The 14,268-nt window shown below is 46.8% G+C and overlaps 1 protein-coding gene across 5 annotated transcripts in view; it reads right to left on the reverse strand.

The window, feature by feature from the left end:
* si:ch73-21k16.5 (dihydroxyacetone phosphate acyltransferase) overlaps positions 1–14,268 on the reverse strand; it is a 46,686-nt gene that overhangs the window by 2,937 nt on the left and 29,481 nt on the right. For 2 of the 5 annotated variants that reach the window (XM_036976435.1, XM_036976432.1), the window contains exons 6-14: positions 14,152–14,227; positions 13,488–13,639; positions 8,484–8,614; positions 6,658–6,809; positions 6,442–6,546; positions 5,834–6,091; positions 4,608–4,687; positions 4,370–4,510; positions 3,951–4,050 (exon numbers count right to left, since the gene is read on the reverse strand). In XM_036976435.1, coding sequence (XP_036832330.1) covers positions 3,951–4,050; positions 4,370–4,510; positions 4,608–4,687; positions 5,834–6,091; positions 6,442–6,546; positions 6,658–6,809; positions 8,484–8,614; positions 13,488–13,639; positions 14,152–14,227 — 1,195 coding nt within the window. The remainder of the gene's footprint in view (positions 1–3,950; positions 4,051–4,369; positions 4,511–4,607; positions 4,688–5,833; positions 6,092–6,441; positions 6,547–6,657; positions 6,810–8,483; positions 8,615–13,487; positions 13,640–14,151; positions 14,228–14,268) is intronic. The other 3 variants (XM_036976434.1, XM_036976437.1, XM_036976436.1) reach the window with 3 other exon arrangements.

Genomic DNA, 14,268 nt, shown 5'->3' on the forward strand with positions numbered 1-14,268 from the left:
TAGACACACACACACACACACACACACAAGACGTCAGCTCCTAGACACACACACACACACACAAGACGTCAGCTCGCCTAGACACACAAGACGTCAGCTCGCCTAGACACACAAGACGTCAGCTCCTAGACACACAAGACGTCAGCTCCTAGACACACACAAGACGTCAGCTCCTAAACACACACACAAGACGTCAGCTCCTAGACACACACAAGACGTCAGCTCCTAGACACACACAAGACGTCAGCTCCTAGACACACAAGACGTCAGCTCCTAGACACACACAAGACGTCAGCTCCTAAACACACACACAAGACGTCAGCTCCTAGACACACACAAGACGTCAGCTCCTAGACACACACAAGACGTCAGCTCCTAGACACACACACACACACAAGACGTCAGCTCCTAAACACACACACAAGACGTCAGCTCCTAGACACACACAAGACGTCAGCTCCTAGACACACACAAGACGTCAGCTCCTAGACACACACACACACACAAGACGTCAGCTCCTAAACACACACACAAGACGTCAGCTCCTAGACACACACACAAGACGTCAGCTCCTAGACACACACACACACAAGACGTCAGCTCCTAGACACACACAAGACGTCAGCTCCTAGACACACACACACACACAAGACGTCAGCTCCTAAACACACACACACACACGACGTCAGCTCCTAGACACACAAGACGTCAGCTCGCCTAGACACACAAGACGTCAGCTCCTAGACACACACACACACAAGACGTCAGCTCCTAAACACACACACAAGACGTCAGCTCCTAGACACACACAAGACGTCAGCTCCTAGACACACACACACACACAAGACGTCAGCTCCTAGACACACACAAGACGTCAGCTCCTAGACACACACACAAGACGTCAGCTCCTAGACACACACACACAAGACGTCAGCTCCTAGACACACACACACACACACACAAGACGTCAGCTCCTAGACACACACACACGACGTCAGCTCCTAGACACACACACAAGACGTCAGCTCCTAGACACACACACACAAGACGTCAGCTCCTAGACACACACACACAAGACGTCAGCTCGCCTAGACACACAAGACGTCAGCTCCTAGTCTCACACACACACACAAGACGTCAGCTCCTAGACACACAAGACGTCAGCTCGCCTAGACACACAAGACGTCAGCTCCTAGTCACCCACACACACACACACACACGTCAGCTCCTAGACACACACACACACAAGACGACACCGTGTGGACTGGCTGAATGGAAGAGGGACACCTTGTGGACTGGCTGAATGGAAGAGGGACACCTTGTGGACTGGCTGAATGGAAGAGGGACACCGCCCCACCTTGTGGACTGGCTGATTGGAAGAGGGACACCTTGTGGACTGGCTGAATGGAAGAGGGACACCTTGTGGACTGGCTGAATGGAAGAGGGACACCTTGTGGACTGGCTGATTGGAAGAGGGACACCGCCCCACCTCGTGGACTGGCTGAATGGAAGAGGGACACCGCCCCACCTTGTGGACTGGCTGATTGGAAGAGGGACACCTTGTGGACTGGCTGATTGGAAGAGGGACACCTTGTGGACTGGCTGATTGGAAGAGGGACACCTTGTGGACTGGCTGATTGGAAGAGGGACACCTTGTGGACTGGCTGATTGGAAGAGGGACACCTTGTGGACTGGCTGATTGGAAGAGGGACACCTTGTGGACTGGCTGAATGGAAGAGGGACACCGCCCCACCTTGTGGACTGGCTGCTACCATGCGAAGGTGAAAGGTGCAGAAATAGATCTGCCATTGACTGTTAATAAAATTCTTATAGTTTGTTTTCAGTTTATGCGCCAAAACGAGTGTAGAGAATAATTCTACCATCTAAACTGTCTAAAATATATTCTCCAGAACCCCTAAATATAGTATTTTCAGGTGTTTGAAAAAGGAGTGCAAAAACGAAAGCAAACGACTAAAAAAAAACGAGAACGGGAAGCATAGAAATTACACATCTACAGCTTCCTCCCCTCTTCTGGGAAGGCTTTCCACTAGATGTTGGAACATTGCTGCTATAACAGCCTTCACTCTTCTGGGAAGGCTTTCCACTAGATGTAGGAACATTGCTGCTATAACAGCCTCCACTCTTCTGGGAAGGCTTTCCACTAGATGTAGGAACATTGCTGCTATAACAGCCTCCACTCTTCTGGGAAGGCTTTCCACTAGATGTTGGAACATTGCTGCTATAACAGCCTCCACTCTTCTGGGAAGGCTTTCCACTAGATGTTGGAACATTGCTGCTATAACAGCCTCCACTCTTCTGGGAAGGCTTTCCACTAGATGTTGGAACATTGCTGCTATAACAGCCTCCACTCTTCTGGGAAGGCTTTCCACTAGATGTTGGAACATTGCTGCTATAACAGCCACTCTTCTGGGAAGGCTTTCCACTAGATGTTGGAACATTGCTGCTATAACAGCCTCCCCTCTTCTGGGAAGGCTTTCCACTAGATGTTGGAACATTGCTGCTATAACAGCCTCCACTCTTCTGGGAAGGCTTTCCACTAGATGTAGGAACATTGCTGCTATAACAGCCTCCACTCTTCTGGGAAGGCTTTCCACTAGATGTTGGAACATTGCTGCTATAACAGCCTCCACTCTTCTGGGAAGGTTTTCCACTAGATGTTGGAACATTGCTGCTATAACAGCCTCCACTCTTCTGGGAAGGCTTTCCACTAGATGTTGGAACATTGCTGCTATAACAGCCTCCACTCTTCTGGGAAGGCTTTCCACTAGATGTTGGAACATTGCTGCTATAACAGCCTCCACTCTTCTGGGAAGGCTTTCCACTAGATGTTGGAACATTGCTGCTATAACAGCCTCCACTCTTCTGGGAAGGCTTTCCACTAGATGTTGGAACATTGCTGCTATAACAGCCTCCACTCTTCTGGGAAGGCTTTCCACTAGATGTAGGAACATTGCTGCTATAACAGCCTCCACTCTTCTGGGAAGGCTTTCCACTAGATGTTGGAACATTGCTGCTATAACATCCTCCACTCTTCTGGGAAGGCTTTCCACTAGATGTTGGAACATTGCTGATATAACAGCCTCCACTCTTCTGGGAAGGCTTTCCACTAGATGTAGGAACATTGCTGCTATAACAGCCTCCACTCTTCTGGGAAGGCTTTCCACTAGATGTTGGAACATTGCTGCTATAACAGCCTCCACTCTTCTGGGAAGGCTTTCCACTAGATGTTGGAACATTGTTGCTATAACAGCCTCCACTCTTCTGGGAAGGCTTTCCACTAGATGTTGGAACATTGCTGCTATAACAGCCTCCACTCTTCTGGGAAGGCTTTCCACTAGATGTTGGAACATTGCTGCTATAACAGCCTCCACTCTTCTGGGAAGGCTTTCCACTAGATGTTGGAACATTGCTGCTATAACAGCCACTCTTCTGGGAAGGCTTTCCACTAGATGTTGGAACATTGCTGCTATAACAGCCTCCCCTCTTCTGGGAAGGCTTTCCACTAGATGTTGGAACATTGCTGCTATAACAGCCACTCTTCTGGGAAGGCTTTCCACTAGATGTTGGAACATTGCTGCTATAACAGCCTCCCCTCTTCTGGGAAGGCTTTCCACTAGATGTAGGAACATTGCTGCTATAACAGCCTCCACTCTTCTGGGAAGGCTTTCCACTAGATGTAGGAACATTGCTGCTATAACAGCCTCCACTCTTCTGGGAAGGCTTTCCACTAGATGTTGGAACATTGCTGCTATAACAGCCTCCACTCTTCTGGGAAGGCTTTCCACTAGATAGATATATATAGATGATATAGAGATAGAGATAGAGAGAGATAGCGAGAGAGGACAGGCGTGTGTCAGGGGAGAGAGAGAGAGAGGACAGGCGTGTGTCAGGGGAGAGAGAGAGAGAGAGGACAGGCGTGTGTCAGTTACCCGATAAGAGGAGCTTGGTGGCCAGGCTGCGGACAGCAGGAACCATCTGTCTCTCTGTGAACACCTCAACATCCTCCAAACACAGGTGACTGAACACCACCTGAACACACACACACACACACACACACACACAACCTTCAGTGGAGGGTATTTGAAACGGACTTGGGATCGGGGTTAAGATTAGACCTGAGATCAGTGTCTAGTGCATTTGTAAGTGGTACCGTACTCCCTTCACAGTGCACTAGATTTCTGCCTGTCTGTCTGTCTGTCTGTCTGTCTGTCTGTCTGTCTGTCTGTCTGTCTGTCTGTCTGTCTGTCTGTCTGTCTGTCTGTCTGTCTGCCTGCCTGCCTGTCTGCCTGCCTGCCTGTCTGCCTGTAATAGGGTGCTATTTGAAACGCACGTTAAGTCCTCCGCATACCTGGTAGGCGTCTATGAAGGGCTGTAGCAGGGCTCGCAGGAAGGAGGTAGTCCTCTGACCCTCCTCTGGTGATGTCACTTCCTGTTGACTGGTCTGGACTGCTCCACATTTCCTGAGTAACGAACATGCCTCCTCAAAGTCCTTCAGGACACACAGGCAGACACAGGGGCGGGCAGATATAGATCAGTCACAATTTACCCACAACGTATCACAATTCTCTGTTACATCTCTCACCTACCTGTGAGGATCTGCCAGTGATGAAGATGAAGTCGTTGGAGAAGAGGTCCAGGAGGAACCTGAAGTAGCTATAGATGTCCTCTGGAGACACAGAGAGACATGGTGAGACAGACAGGAACCAGCTACAAATGGAGAGACAAGGAGACATGGTGAGACAGACAGGAACCAGCTACAAATGGAGAGGAGTGTGTCTAACTCACCTCTCTGTGAGCTGCGTGTCTAACTCACCTCTCTGTGAGCTGCGTGTCTAACTCACCTCTCTGTGAGCTGCGTGTCTAACTCACCTCTCTGTGAGCTGCGTGTCTAACTCACCTCTCTGTGAGCTGCGTGTCTAACTCACCTCTCTGTGAGCTGCGTGTCTAACTCACCTCTCTGTGAGCTGCGTGTTGTGTCTAACTCGCCTCTCTGTGAGCTGCGTGTCTAACTCACCTCTCTGTGAGCTGTGTGTTGTGTGTCTAACTCGCCTCTCTGTGAGCTGCGTGTTGTGTGTCTAACTCACCTCTCTGTGAGCTGCGTGTTGTGTGTCTAACTCACCTCTCTGTGAGCTGCGTGTTGTGTGTCTAACTCACCTCTCTGTGAGCTGCGTGTTGTGTGTCTAACTCACCTCTCTGTGAGCTGCGTGTTGTGTGTCTAACTCACCTCTCTGTGAGCTGCGTGTTGTGTGTCTAACTCACCTCTCTGTGAGCTGCGTGTTGTGTGTCTAACTCACCTCTCTGTGAGCTGCGTGTTGTGTGTCTAACTCACCTCTCTGTGAGCTGCGTGTTGTGTGTCTAACTCACCTCTCTGTGAGCTGCGTGTTGTGTGTCTAACTCACCTCTCTGTGAGCTGTGTGTTGTGTGTCTAACTCACCTCTCTGTGAGCTGCGTGTTGTGTGTCTAACTCACCTCTCTGTGAGCTGCGTGTTGTGTGTCTAACTCACCTCTCTGTGAGCTGTGTGTTGTGTGTCTAACTCACCTCTCTGTGAGCTGCGTGTTGTGTGTCTAACTCACCTCTCTGTGAGCTGCGTGTTGTGTGTCTAACTCACCTCTCTGTGAGCTGCGTGTTGTGTGTCTAACTCACCTCTCTGTGAGCTGCGTGTTGTGTGTCTAACTCACCTCTCTGTGAGCTGCGTGTTGTGTGTCTAACTCACCTCTCTGTGAGCTGCGTGTTGTGTGTCTAACTCACCTCTCTGTGAGCTGTGTGTTGTGTGTCTAACTCGCCTCTCTGTGAGCTGCGTGTCTGACTCACCTCTCTGTGAGCTGCGTGTTGTGTGTATGGCCAGAGCCAGCATGGCCGGACGTATGAACACATGCAGCGCCTGGTTCCTATAGGCCGCAACCATAAGCACCGCCCGCGCCCGCCTGACCACACCCTCCTCTGTTGTGAAAGGCCCAGCCCCCACAGGCCCCTCCTCCTCCAGCAGTGTGACACAGCCTTGGTGACAGCGAATCACAGAGCGGTGCAAAGCCATGCTGGATGCCATTACCTGGTTTTCAGGTGGCTGTTCTGTAGAGGACAGAGAAACACAGCACACTGCGCTGAGGACAATTCCAGGTGTGTGTGTCTCATTTCTAAGTGTACCATACTGTACCATCTAGACTGGATCAGAGTAAAATACTGAATGTTCTGGGGGGGGTGGGAACCTGATCCTAGATCAGCAGTCCTTGGATGTGTGTTCCTGTATTACTGAGACAGAATCCACATGATCAGCCTGTAGGAACAGCTCACACTAAATCCCTCTACCTGCTGAACGGGGACATATGTGACCATAGACAGCAGCAGGACCTAAGGTTTACTATTGTTTCAGAAACCATCTAGAAATCAGCATCTGTCTGTCCGTGGAAGAATCAACCAACCAGGCCAGTCCAGGCGGGCTCCGAAGCTGATCGCCAGTCCCTTGAGCCACAGTGTCCTCTGGGTGAGCAGCTCCCAGGAGAGACCCTTCTCTCGTTCCTCTCCTGCTGGTAATACCGTGAAGCATAAAATAATAACAAATAAACATAATCTTTTGTTAATGAGAGTAATGACTGCTGGGATACAGATGGTCCAGCTCCTCTTACTCAGCTGTGTACCTGGGTCTGTGTTCTGATGGTCCTGGAGCACCAGGCAGGCCATGAGAGACCAGGGGCTGAGGATGGAGCTCTGTTCCTGGACACGTATCACCTGCTGGGCGAGCCAGCTCACACACTCCTGGGTCTCTACACTGGGCCTCTGGGGAAGGTCTCTGAGGGAGAGACAGTTGAAGTCGCAAGTTTACGTACTTAGGTTGGAGCCATTAAAGCACGTTTTTCAACCACTCCACAAATGTCTTGTTAACAAACTATAGTTTTGGCAAACCGGTTAGGACATATACTTTGTGCATGACACAAGTCATTTTTCTGAGCAATTGTTTACAGACAGATTATTTAACTTAGAATTATCTGGATCACAATTCCAGTGGGTCAGAAGTTTTCCATACACAAATTTGACTGTGCCTTTAAACAGCTTGGAAAATTCCAGAAAATGATGTCATGGCTTTAGAAGCTTCTGATAGGCTAATTTACATCATTTGAGTCAATTGGAGGTGTAACTGTGGATGTATTTCAAGGCCTAACTTCAAACTCAGTGCCTCTTTGCTTGACATTATGGGAAAATCAAAAGAAATCAGCCAAGACCCCAGGATTTTTTTTGTAGACCTCCACAAGTCTGGTTCATCCTTGGGAGCAATTTCCAAACACCTGAAGGTACCACGTTCATCTGTACAAACAATAGTACGCAAGTATAAACACCATGGGACTACGCAGCCGTCATACCGCTCAGGAAGGAGACGCGTTCTGTCTCCTAGAGACGAACGGACTTTGGTGCGAAAAGTACAAATCAATCCCAGAACAACAGCAAAGGACCTTGTGAAGATGCTGGAGGAAACAGGTACAAAAGTATCTATATCCACAGTAAAACGAGTCCTGTATCGACATAATCTGAAAGGCCGCTCAGCAAGGAAGAAGCCACTGCTCCAAAACCTCCATAGAAAAGCCAGATCCTCTGGTCTGATGAAACAAAAATAAAACTGTTTGGCCATAATGACCATTGTTATGTTTGGAGGAAAAAGGGGGAGGCTTACAAGCCGAAGAACACCATCCCAACTGTGAAGCACAGGGGTGGCAGCATGATGTTGTGGGGGTGCTTTGCTGCAGGAGGGACTGGTGCACTTCACAAAATAGATGGCATCATGAGGTAGGAAAATTATGTGGATATATTGAAGCAACATCAAGACATCAGTCAGGAAGTTAAAGCTTGGTCGCAAATGGGTCTTCCAAATGGACAATGACCCCAAGCATACTTCCAAAGTTGTGGCAAAATGGCTCAAGGAAAACAAGGTCAAGGTATTGGAGTGGCCATCACAAAGCGCTGACCTCAATCCTATAGAACATTTGTGGGCAGAACTGAAAAAGCGTGTGCGAGCAAGGAGGCCTACAAACCTGACTCAGTTACACCAGCTCTGTCAGGAGGAATGGGACAAAATTCACCCAACTTATTGTGGGAAGCTTGTGGAAGGCTACCCGAAACGTTTGACCAAAGTTAAACAATTTAAAGGCAATGCTACCAAATACTAATTGAGTGTATGTAAACTTCTGACCCACTGGGAATGTGATGAAAGAAATATTAGCTGAAATAAATCATTCTCTCTACTATTATTCTGACATTTCACATTCTTAAAATAAAGTGGTGATCCTAACTGACCTAAGACAGTAAAAATTCCCTAAGATTAAATGTCAGGAATTGTGAAAAACTGAGTTTAAATGTATTTGTCTCAGGTGTATGTAAACCTCTGACGTCAACTGTATGAGCAGAAGGAAAGAGTTGGTTTTGTTCTGAAGACCAACATGAGACCAGACGACGGACAGTGCTGGTTGTGTACCTGGGTAGGAGGTTGTATTCACAGCGGTCCACCCTCCCCTTCGTCAGCTGTCGGACTGACAGAGGCATGCCGAAGTACACGTGCATACTGCCATAGTCCTCCTCCAGTACCCTCCTAGCCTTTAGTAGGCCCTATGGGGGAGAGGGGAGGTAGAGGGAGAGGGGGGGGGGGGAGAGGAGGGAGAGAGAGGGGGGGGGGGGGGGGGGAGTAGAGAGTAGAGGGGGTAGAGGGAGGGAGAGAGGGGGGGGGGGGAGAGGGAGAGAGAGGGGAGGGGGGTAGAGGGAGAGAGAGCATGTGAATACAAGCGTGTGGTTGGGTGGTACCACTCTCAGTGAATATAGGGGTGTGGTTGGGTGGTACCACAGTGAATATAGGGGTGTGGTTGGGTGGTACCACTCTGAATATAGGGGTGTGGTTGGGTGGTACCACTCTGAATATAGGGGTGTGGTTGGGTGGTACCACTCTCAGTGAATATAGGGGTGTGGTTGGGTGGTACCACTCTCAGTGAATATAGGGGTGTGGTTGGGTGGTACCACTCTCAGTGAATATAGGGGTGTGGTTGGGTGGTACCACTCTCAGTGAATATAGGGGTGTGGTTGGGTGGTACCTCAGTGAATATAGGGGTGTGGTTGGGTGGTACCACTCTGAATATAGGGGTGTGGTTGGGTGGTACCACTCTGAATATAGGGGTGTGGTTGGGTGGTACCACTCTCAGTGAATATAGGGGTGTGGTTGGGTGGTACCACTCTCAGTGAATATAGGGGTGTGGTTGGGTGGTACCACTCTCAGTGAATATAGGGGTGTGGTTGGGTGGTACCACTCTCAGTGAATATAGGGGTGTGGTTGGGTGGTACCACTCTCAGTGAATATAGGGGTGTGGTTGGGTGTGTTGGAAACGGACTTATTGACTTGAGCACATTTTAGTATGTTTAAAACTAGTTACATAAAACATTTAACTATATAAAGTGGCCTAGCAGCAGTGATTCAGGTGCTATGGGTTAGAGGGAATGATCTATGTGCAAATGTATTTGGGGCCAGAGGCAAAGTACAAAAGGGTATCTCTGAGACAGACTGTTCCCATAAGGGTGAGATAGGAGGCATATGATAGACCTAATATTGTAGATGGTGAACTATTGCCCAATAACACTGTCCGATAGCTTCACTGTTTTACGTCATTATATTATCTCTGTTATAGCTTCACTGTTTTATACCATTATATTATCTCTGTTTTATGTCATTATTTTATCTCTTTATAGCATGTTATATTTATACTGATTTATATCATTATATTTATACTGTTTTATGTCATTATATTTATACTGTTATGTCATTATATTATCTCTGTTATATTTATACTGTTTAATGTCATTATATTATCTCTGTTTTATGTCATTATTTTATCTCTTTATAGCATCTGTTATATTTATACTGTTTAATGTCATTATATTATCTCTGTTTAATGTCATTATATTCCCTGTTTTGCATCATAATATTCACTCGAGTAGGAATGGGACGCTTTTTCCTCAAATAGAAGTCTGTGTATGAGTCTGGGTAATTAACAATGGACTGAGGCAAGGTGCAACGACGTGGACTCCCTACTGACAAGACGACCGGGAGATGTGTGGGAGTCCTAAAGGTTGTGGACTCCGTCTGGGACGATAACACCGCCTGCCTAGCCAGAGAGATTCACTGTACTCCCTAGACTCAGAAGGGGAGGGGCTTGTTTTGTGTTTTCTTGTTCTGTTCAAGTCTTTTGCGATCACTCTCTCAGGAACCAGAAGGAGGAAGAGGAAGTTGTATACTCCAGGAAGTTGTATGCTCCAGCTGTCCAACAGGGCAGATCGGAGGGCGATGAGAAGTGTGAGGCCTTTATACCATAGGTCAGGGGTCAGTCTCAAAAGGTGTTTTTTTAATTTATTTATCCGTTATTTTACCAGGTAAGTTGACTGAGAACACGTTCTCATTTGCAGCAACGACCTGGGGAATAGTTACAGGGGAGAGGAGGGGGATGAATGAGCCAATTGTAAACTGGGGATTATTAGGTGACCGTGATGGTTTGAGGGCCAGATTGGGAATTTAGCCAGGACACCGGGGTTAACACCCCTACTCTTACGATAAGTGCCATGGGATCTTTAATGACCTCAGAGAGTCAGGACACCCGTTTAACGTCCCATCCGAAAGACGGCACCCTACACAGCGCAGTGTCCCCAATCACTGCCCTAGGGTATTGGGATTTTTTTTTTTGTGTAAACATACTAAATCAACTGAGAATATTAAATCATGTTATCTTTTCTGTTTATAAGTCATTTCATAGGTTATATCCTGTTTACGAGTCATTTCATAGGTTATATCCTGTTTACGAGTCATTTCATAGGTTATATCCTGTTTACGAGTCATTTCATAGGTTATATCCTGTTTATAAGTCATTTCATAGGTTATATCCTGTTTACAAGTCATTTCATAGGTTATATCCTGTTTACAAGTCATTTCATAGGTTATATCCTGTTTACAAGTCATTTCATAGGTTATATCCTGTTTACAAGTCATTTCATAGGTTATATCCTGTTTACAAGTCATTTCATAGGTTATATTCTGTTTACAAGTCATTTCATAGGTTATATCCTGTTTACAAGTCATTTCATAGGTTATATCCTGTTTACAAGTCATTTCATAGGTTATATCCTGTTTACGAGTCATTTCATAGGTTATATCCTGTTTACGAGTCATTTCATAGGTTATATCCTGTTTACAAGTAATTTCATAGGTTATATCCTGTTTACAAGTCATTTCATAGGTTATATCCTGTTTACAAGTCATTTCATAGGTTATATCCTGTTTACGAGTCATTTCATAGGTTATATCCTGTTTACAAGTCATTTCATAGGTTATATCCTGTTTACAAGTAATTTCATAGGTTATATCCTGTTTACAAGTCATTTCATAGGTTATATCCTGTTTACAAGTCATTTCATAGGTTATATCCTGTTTACAAGTCATTTCATAGGTTATATCCTGTTTACGAGTCATTTCATAGGTTATATCCTGTTTACAAGTCATTTCATAGGTTATATCCTGTTTACGAGTCATTTCATAGGTTATATCCTGTTTACGAGTCATTTCATAGGTTATATCCTGTTTACGAGTCATTTCATAGGTTATATCCTGTTTACAAGTCATTTCATAGGTTATATCCTGTTTACAAGTCATTTCATAGGTTATATCCTGTTTACAAGTCATTTCATAGGTTATATCCTGTTTACAAGTCATTTCATAGGTTATATCCTGTTTACGAGTCATTTCATAGGTTATATCCTGTTTATAAGTCATTTCATAGGTTATATCCTGTTTACGAGTCATTTCATAGGTTATATCCTGTTTACAAGTCATTTCATAGGTTATATCCTGTTTACAAGTCATTTCATAGGTTATATCCTGTTTACGAGTCATTTCATAGGTTATATCCTGTTTACGAGTCATTTCATAGGTTATATCCTGTTTACAAGTCCTTTCATAGGTTATATCCTGTTTACGAGTCATTTCATAGGTTATATCCTGTTTACAAGTCATTTCATAGGTTATATCCTGTTTACAAGTCATTTCATAGGTTATATCCTGTTTACAAGTCATTTCATAGGTTATATCCTGTTTACAAGTCATTTCATAGGTTATATCCTGTTTACGAGTCATTTCATAGGTTATATCCTGTTTACGAGTCATTTCATAGGTTATATCCTGTTTACAAGTCATTTCATAGGTTATATCCTGTTTACGAGTCATTTCATAGGTTATATCCTGTTTACAAGTCATTTCATAGGTTATATCCTGTCTAACAGTTTAGAGCTACTATTCAAAAAGAAGGGACTGTTGGATTCTAGCGTGAAAAGCACTCATTGATGTTACCATACTAAAACTTAATGATTACGTGTATAAGGGTCAATGAAGGGTGGATAGGAACGTGGTGTACAGAACAGTTACCGAGTCAGACAATGGAGAAGTTCACACTCTGTTCCCTGTTTCTAAGGAAGGAGGCGAAGGGCAGTAGAACTAGGGAGGGGGTCAGCTGTAGAACTAGGGGGTCAGCTGCAGAACTAGGGGGTCAGCTGCAGAACTAGGGGGTCAGCTGCAGAACTAGGGGGTCAGCTGCAGAACTAGGGGGTCAGCTGCAGAACTAGGGGGTCAGCTGCAGAACTAGGGGGTCAGCTGCAGAACTAGGGGGTCAGCTGCAGAACTAGGGGGTCAGCTGCAGAACTAGGGAGGAGGGGGAATTCAGCTCCAGGTCAAGTCAACAGATTATGTCACAGGAAACCTGTGGGAAGGGGGGCCCAGCAACGACCCCGCTACTACGGTCCTCTCTCACACAGGGGGGCCCACCAACGACCCCGCTACTACGGTCCTCTCTCACACAGGGGGGCCAACCAACGACCCCGCTACTACGGTCCTCTCTCACACAGGGGGGCCCACCAACGACCCCGCTACTACGGTCCTCTCTCACACAGGGGGGCCCACCAACGACCCCGCTACTACGGTCCTCTCTCACACAGGGGGGCCAACCAACGACCCCGCTACTACGGTCCTCTCTCACACAGGGGGGCCCACCCCAACGACCCCGCTACTACGGTCCTCTCTCACACAGAGGGGCCCACCCCAACGACCCCGCTACTACGGTCCTCTCTCACACAGAGGGGCCCACCAACGACCCTGCTACTACGGTCCTCTCACACACAGAGGGGCCCAATTCCTGCCTAGCAACAGAGATGTATTAGCTGTCTAGATGTGTAAGGAGTTGACCCAGACTATTAGGAGGTTATATTTATATGTTATTGTGTAATCATACCTGGTCCTTGCAGCTGTACGACCCAGTGGGTGAATAAACTTGGTTTGAGCTTTTTCTAGTTGTCAGTTTGTTTGTTCAGAAATTAACAGGTCGTACCCCTCTTAGTGAACACGGGGGTGTGGTTGGGTCGTACCACTCTCAGTGAATATAGGGGGGTGTATGGGTCATACCATGGTGGTCTCTCTGGGCTTGGGGACCCCCAGTAGTTCATGTGCCAGTAGAGACTCCTCCAGGACCCTGTCATAGCTGATACTGATGGGGACCAGCGTGATGTCATACACCTCCCCTTTAAAGAACGGCTCCAGGACCATGTGCATCATACCTGCAGGGACAGACAGGTAACAGGACAGGGTAATTAGCCAGACAGGCTGACAGACAGGTAACAGGACATGTTAATTAGCCAGCCAGCCAGACAGGTAACAGGACATGTTAATTGGCCAGCCAGACAGACAGGTAATAGGACATGTTAATTAGCCAGCCAAACAGACAGGTAACAGGACATGTTAATTAGCCAGACAGGCAGACAGGCAAACAGGACATGTTAATTAGCCAGACAGGTAACAGGACATGTTAATTAGCCAGCCAGACAGACAGGTAACAGGACATGTTAAATAGCCAGCCAGCCAGACAGGTAACAGGACATGTTAATTAGCCAGCCAGACAGACAGGTAACAGGACATGTTAATTAGTCAGCCAGACAGACAGGGGAACAGGACATGTTAGCCAGCCAGACAGACAGGTAACAGGACATGTTAATTAGCCAGACAGACAGGGGAACAGGACGTGTTTGATAGCCACAGACAGACAGACGTGCGAGCACACACCCCCATTCACCTAACTTGGGTGTGAGGGACTTGAGAGTCCTGCTCCTCAGACCCTCCACATAGAACTCTACAGGAGCATACCCTGTCTGAGGAGAGAGAGAGAATACACTAGTTACAACTCTACAGG

This window comes from Oncorhynchus mykiss, chromosome 4 (genome assembly GCF_013265735.2).
Source record: "Oncorhynchus mykiss isolate Arlee chromosome 4, USDA_OmykA_1.1, whole genome shotgun sequence".
NCBI lineage: Eukaryota > Metazoa > Chordata > Actinopteri > Salmoniformes > Salmonidae > Oncorhynchus > Oncorhynchus mykiss.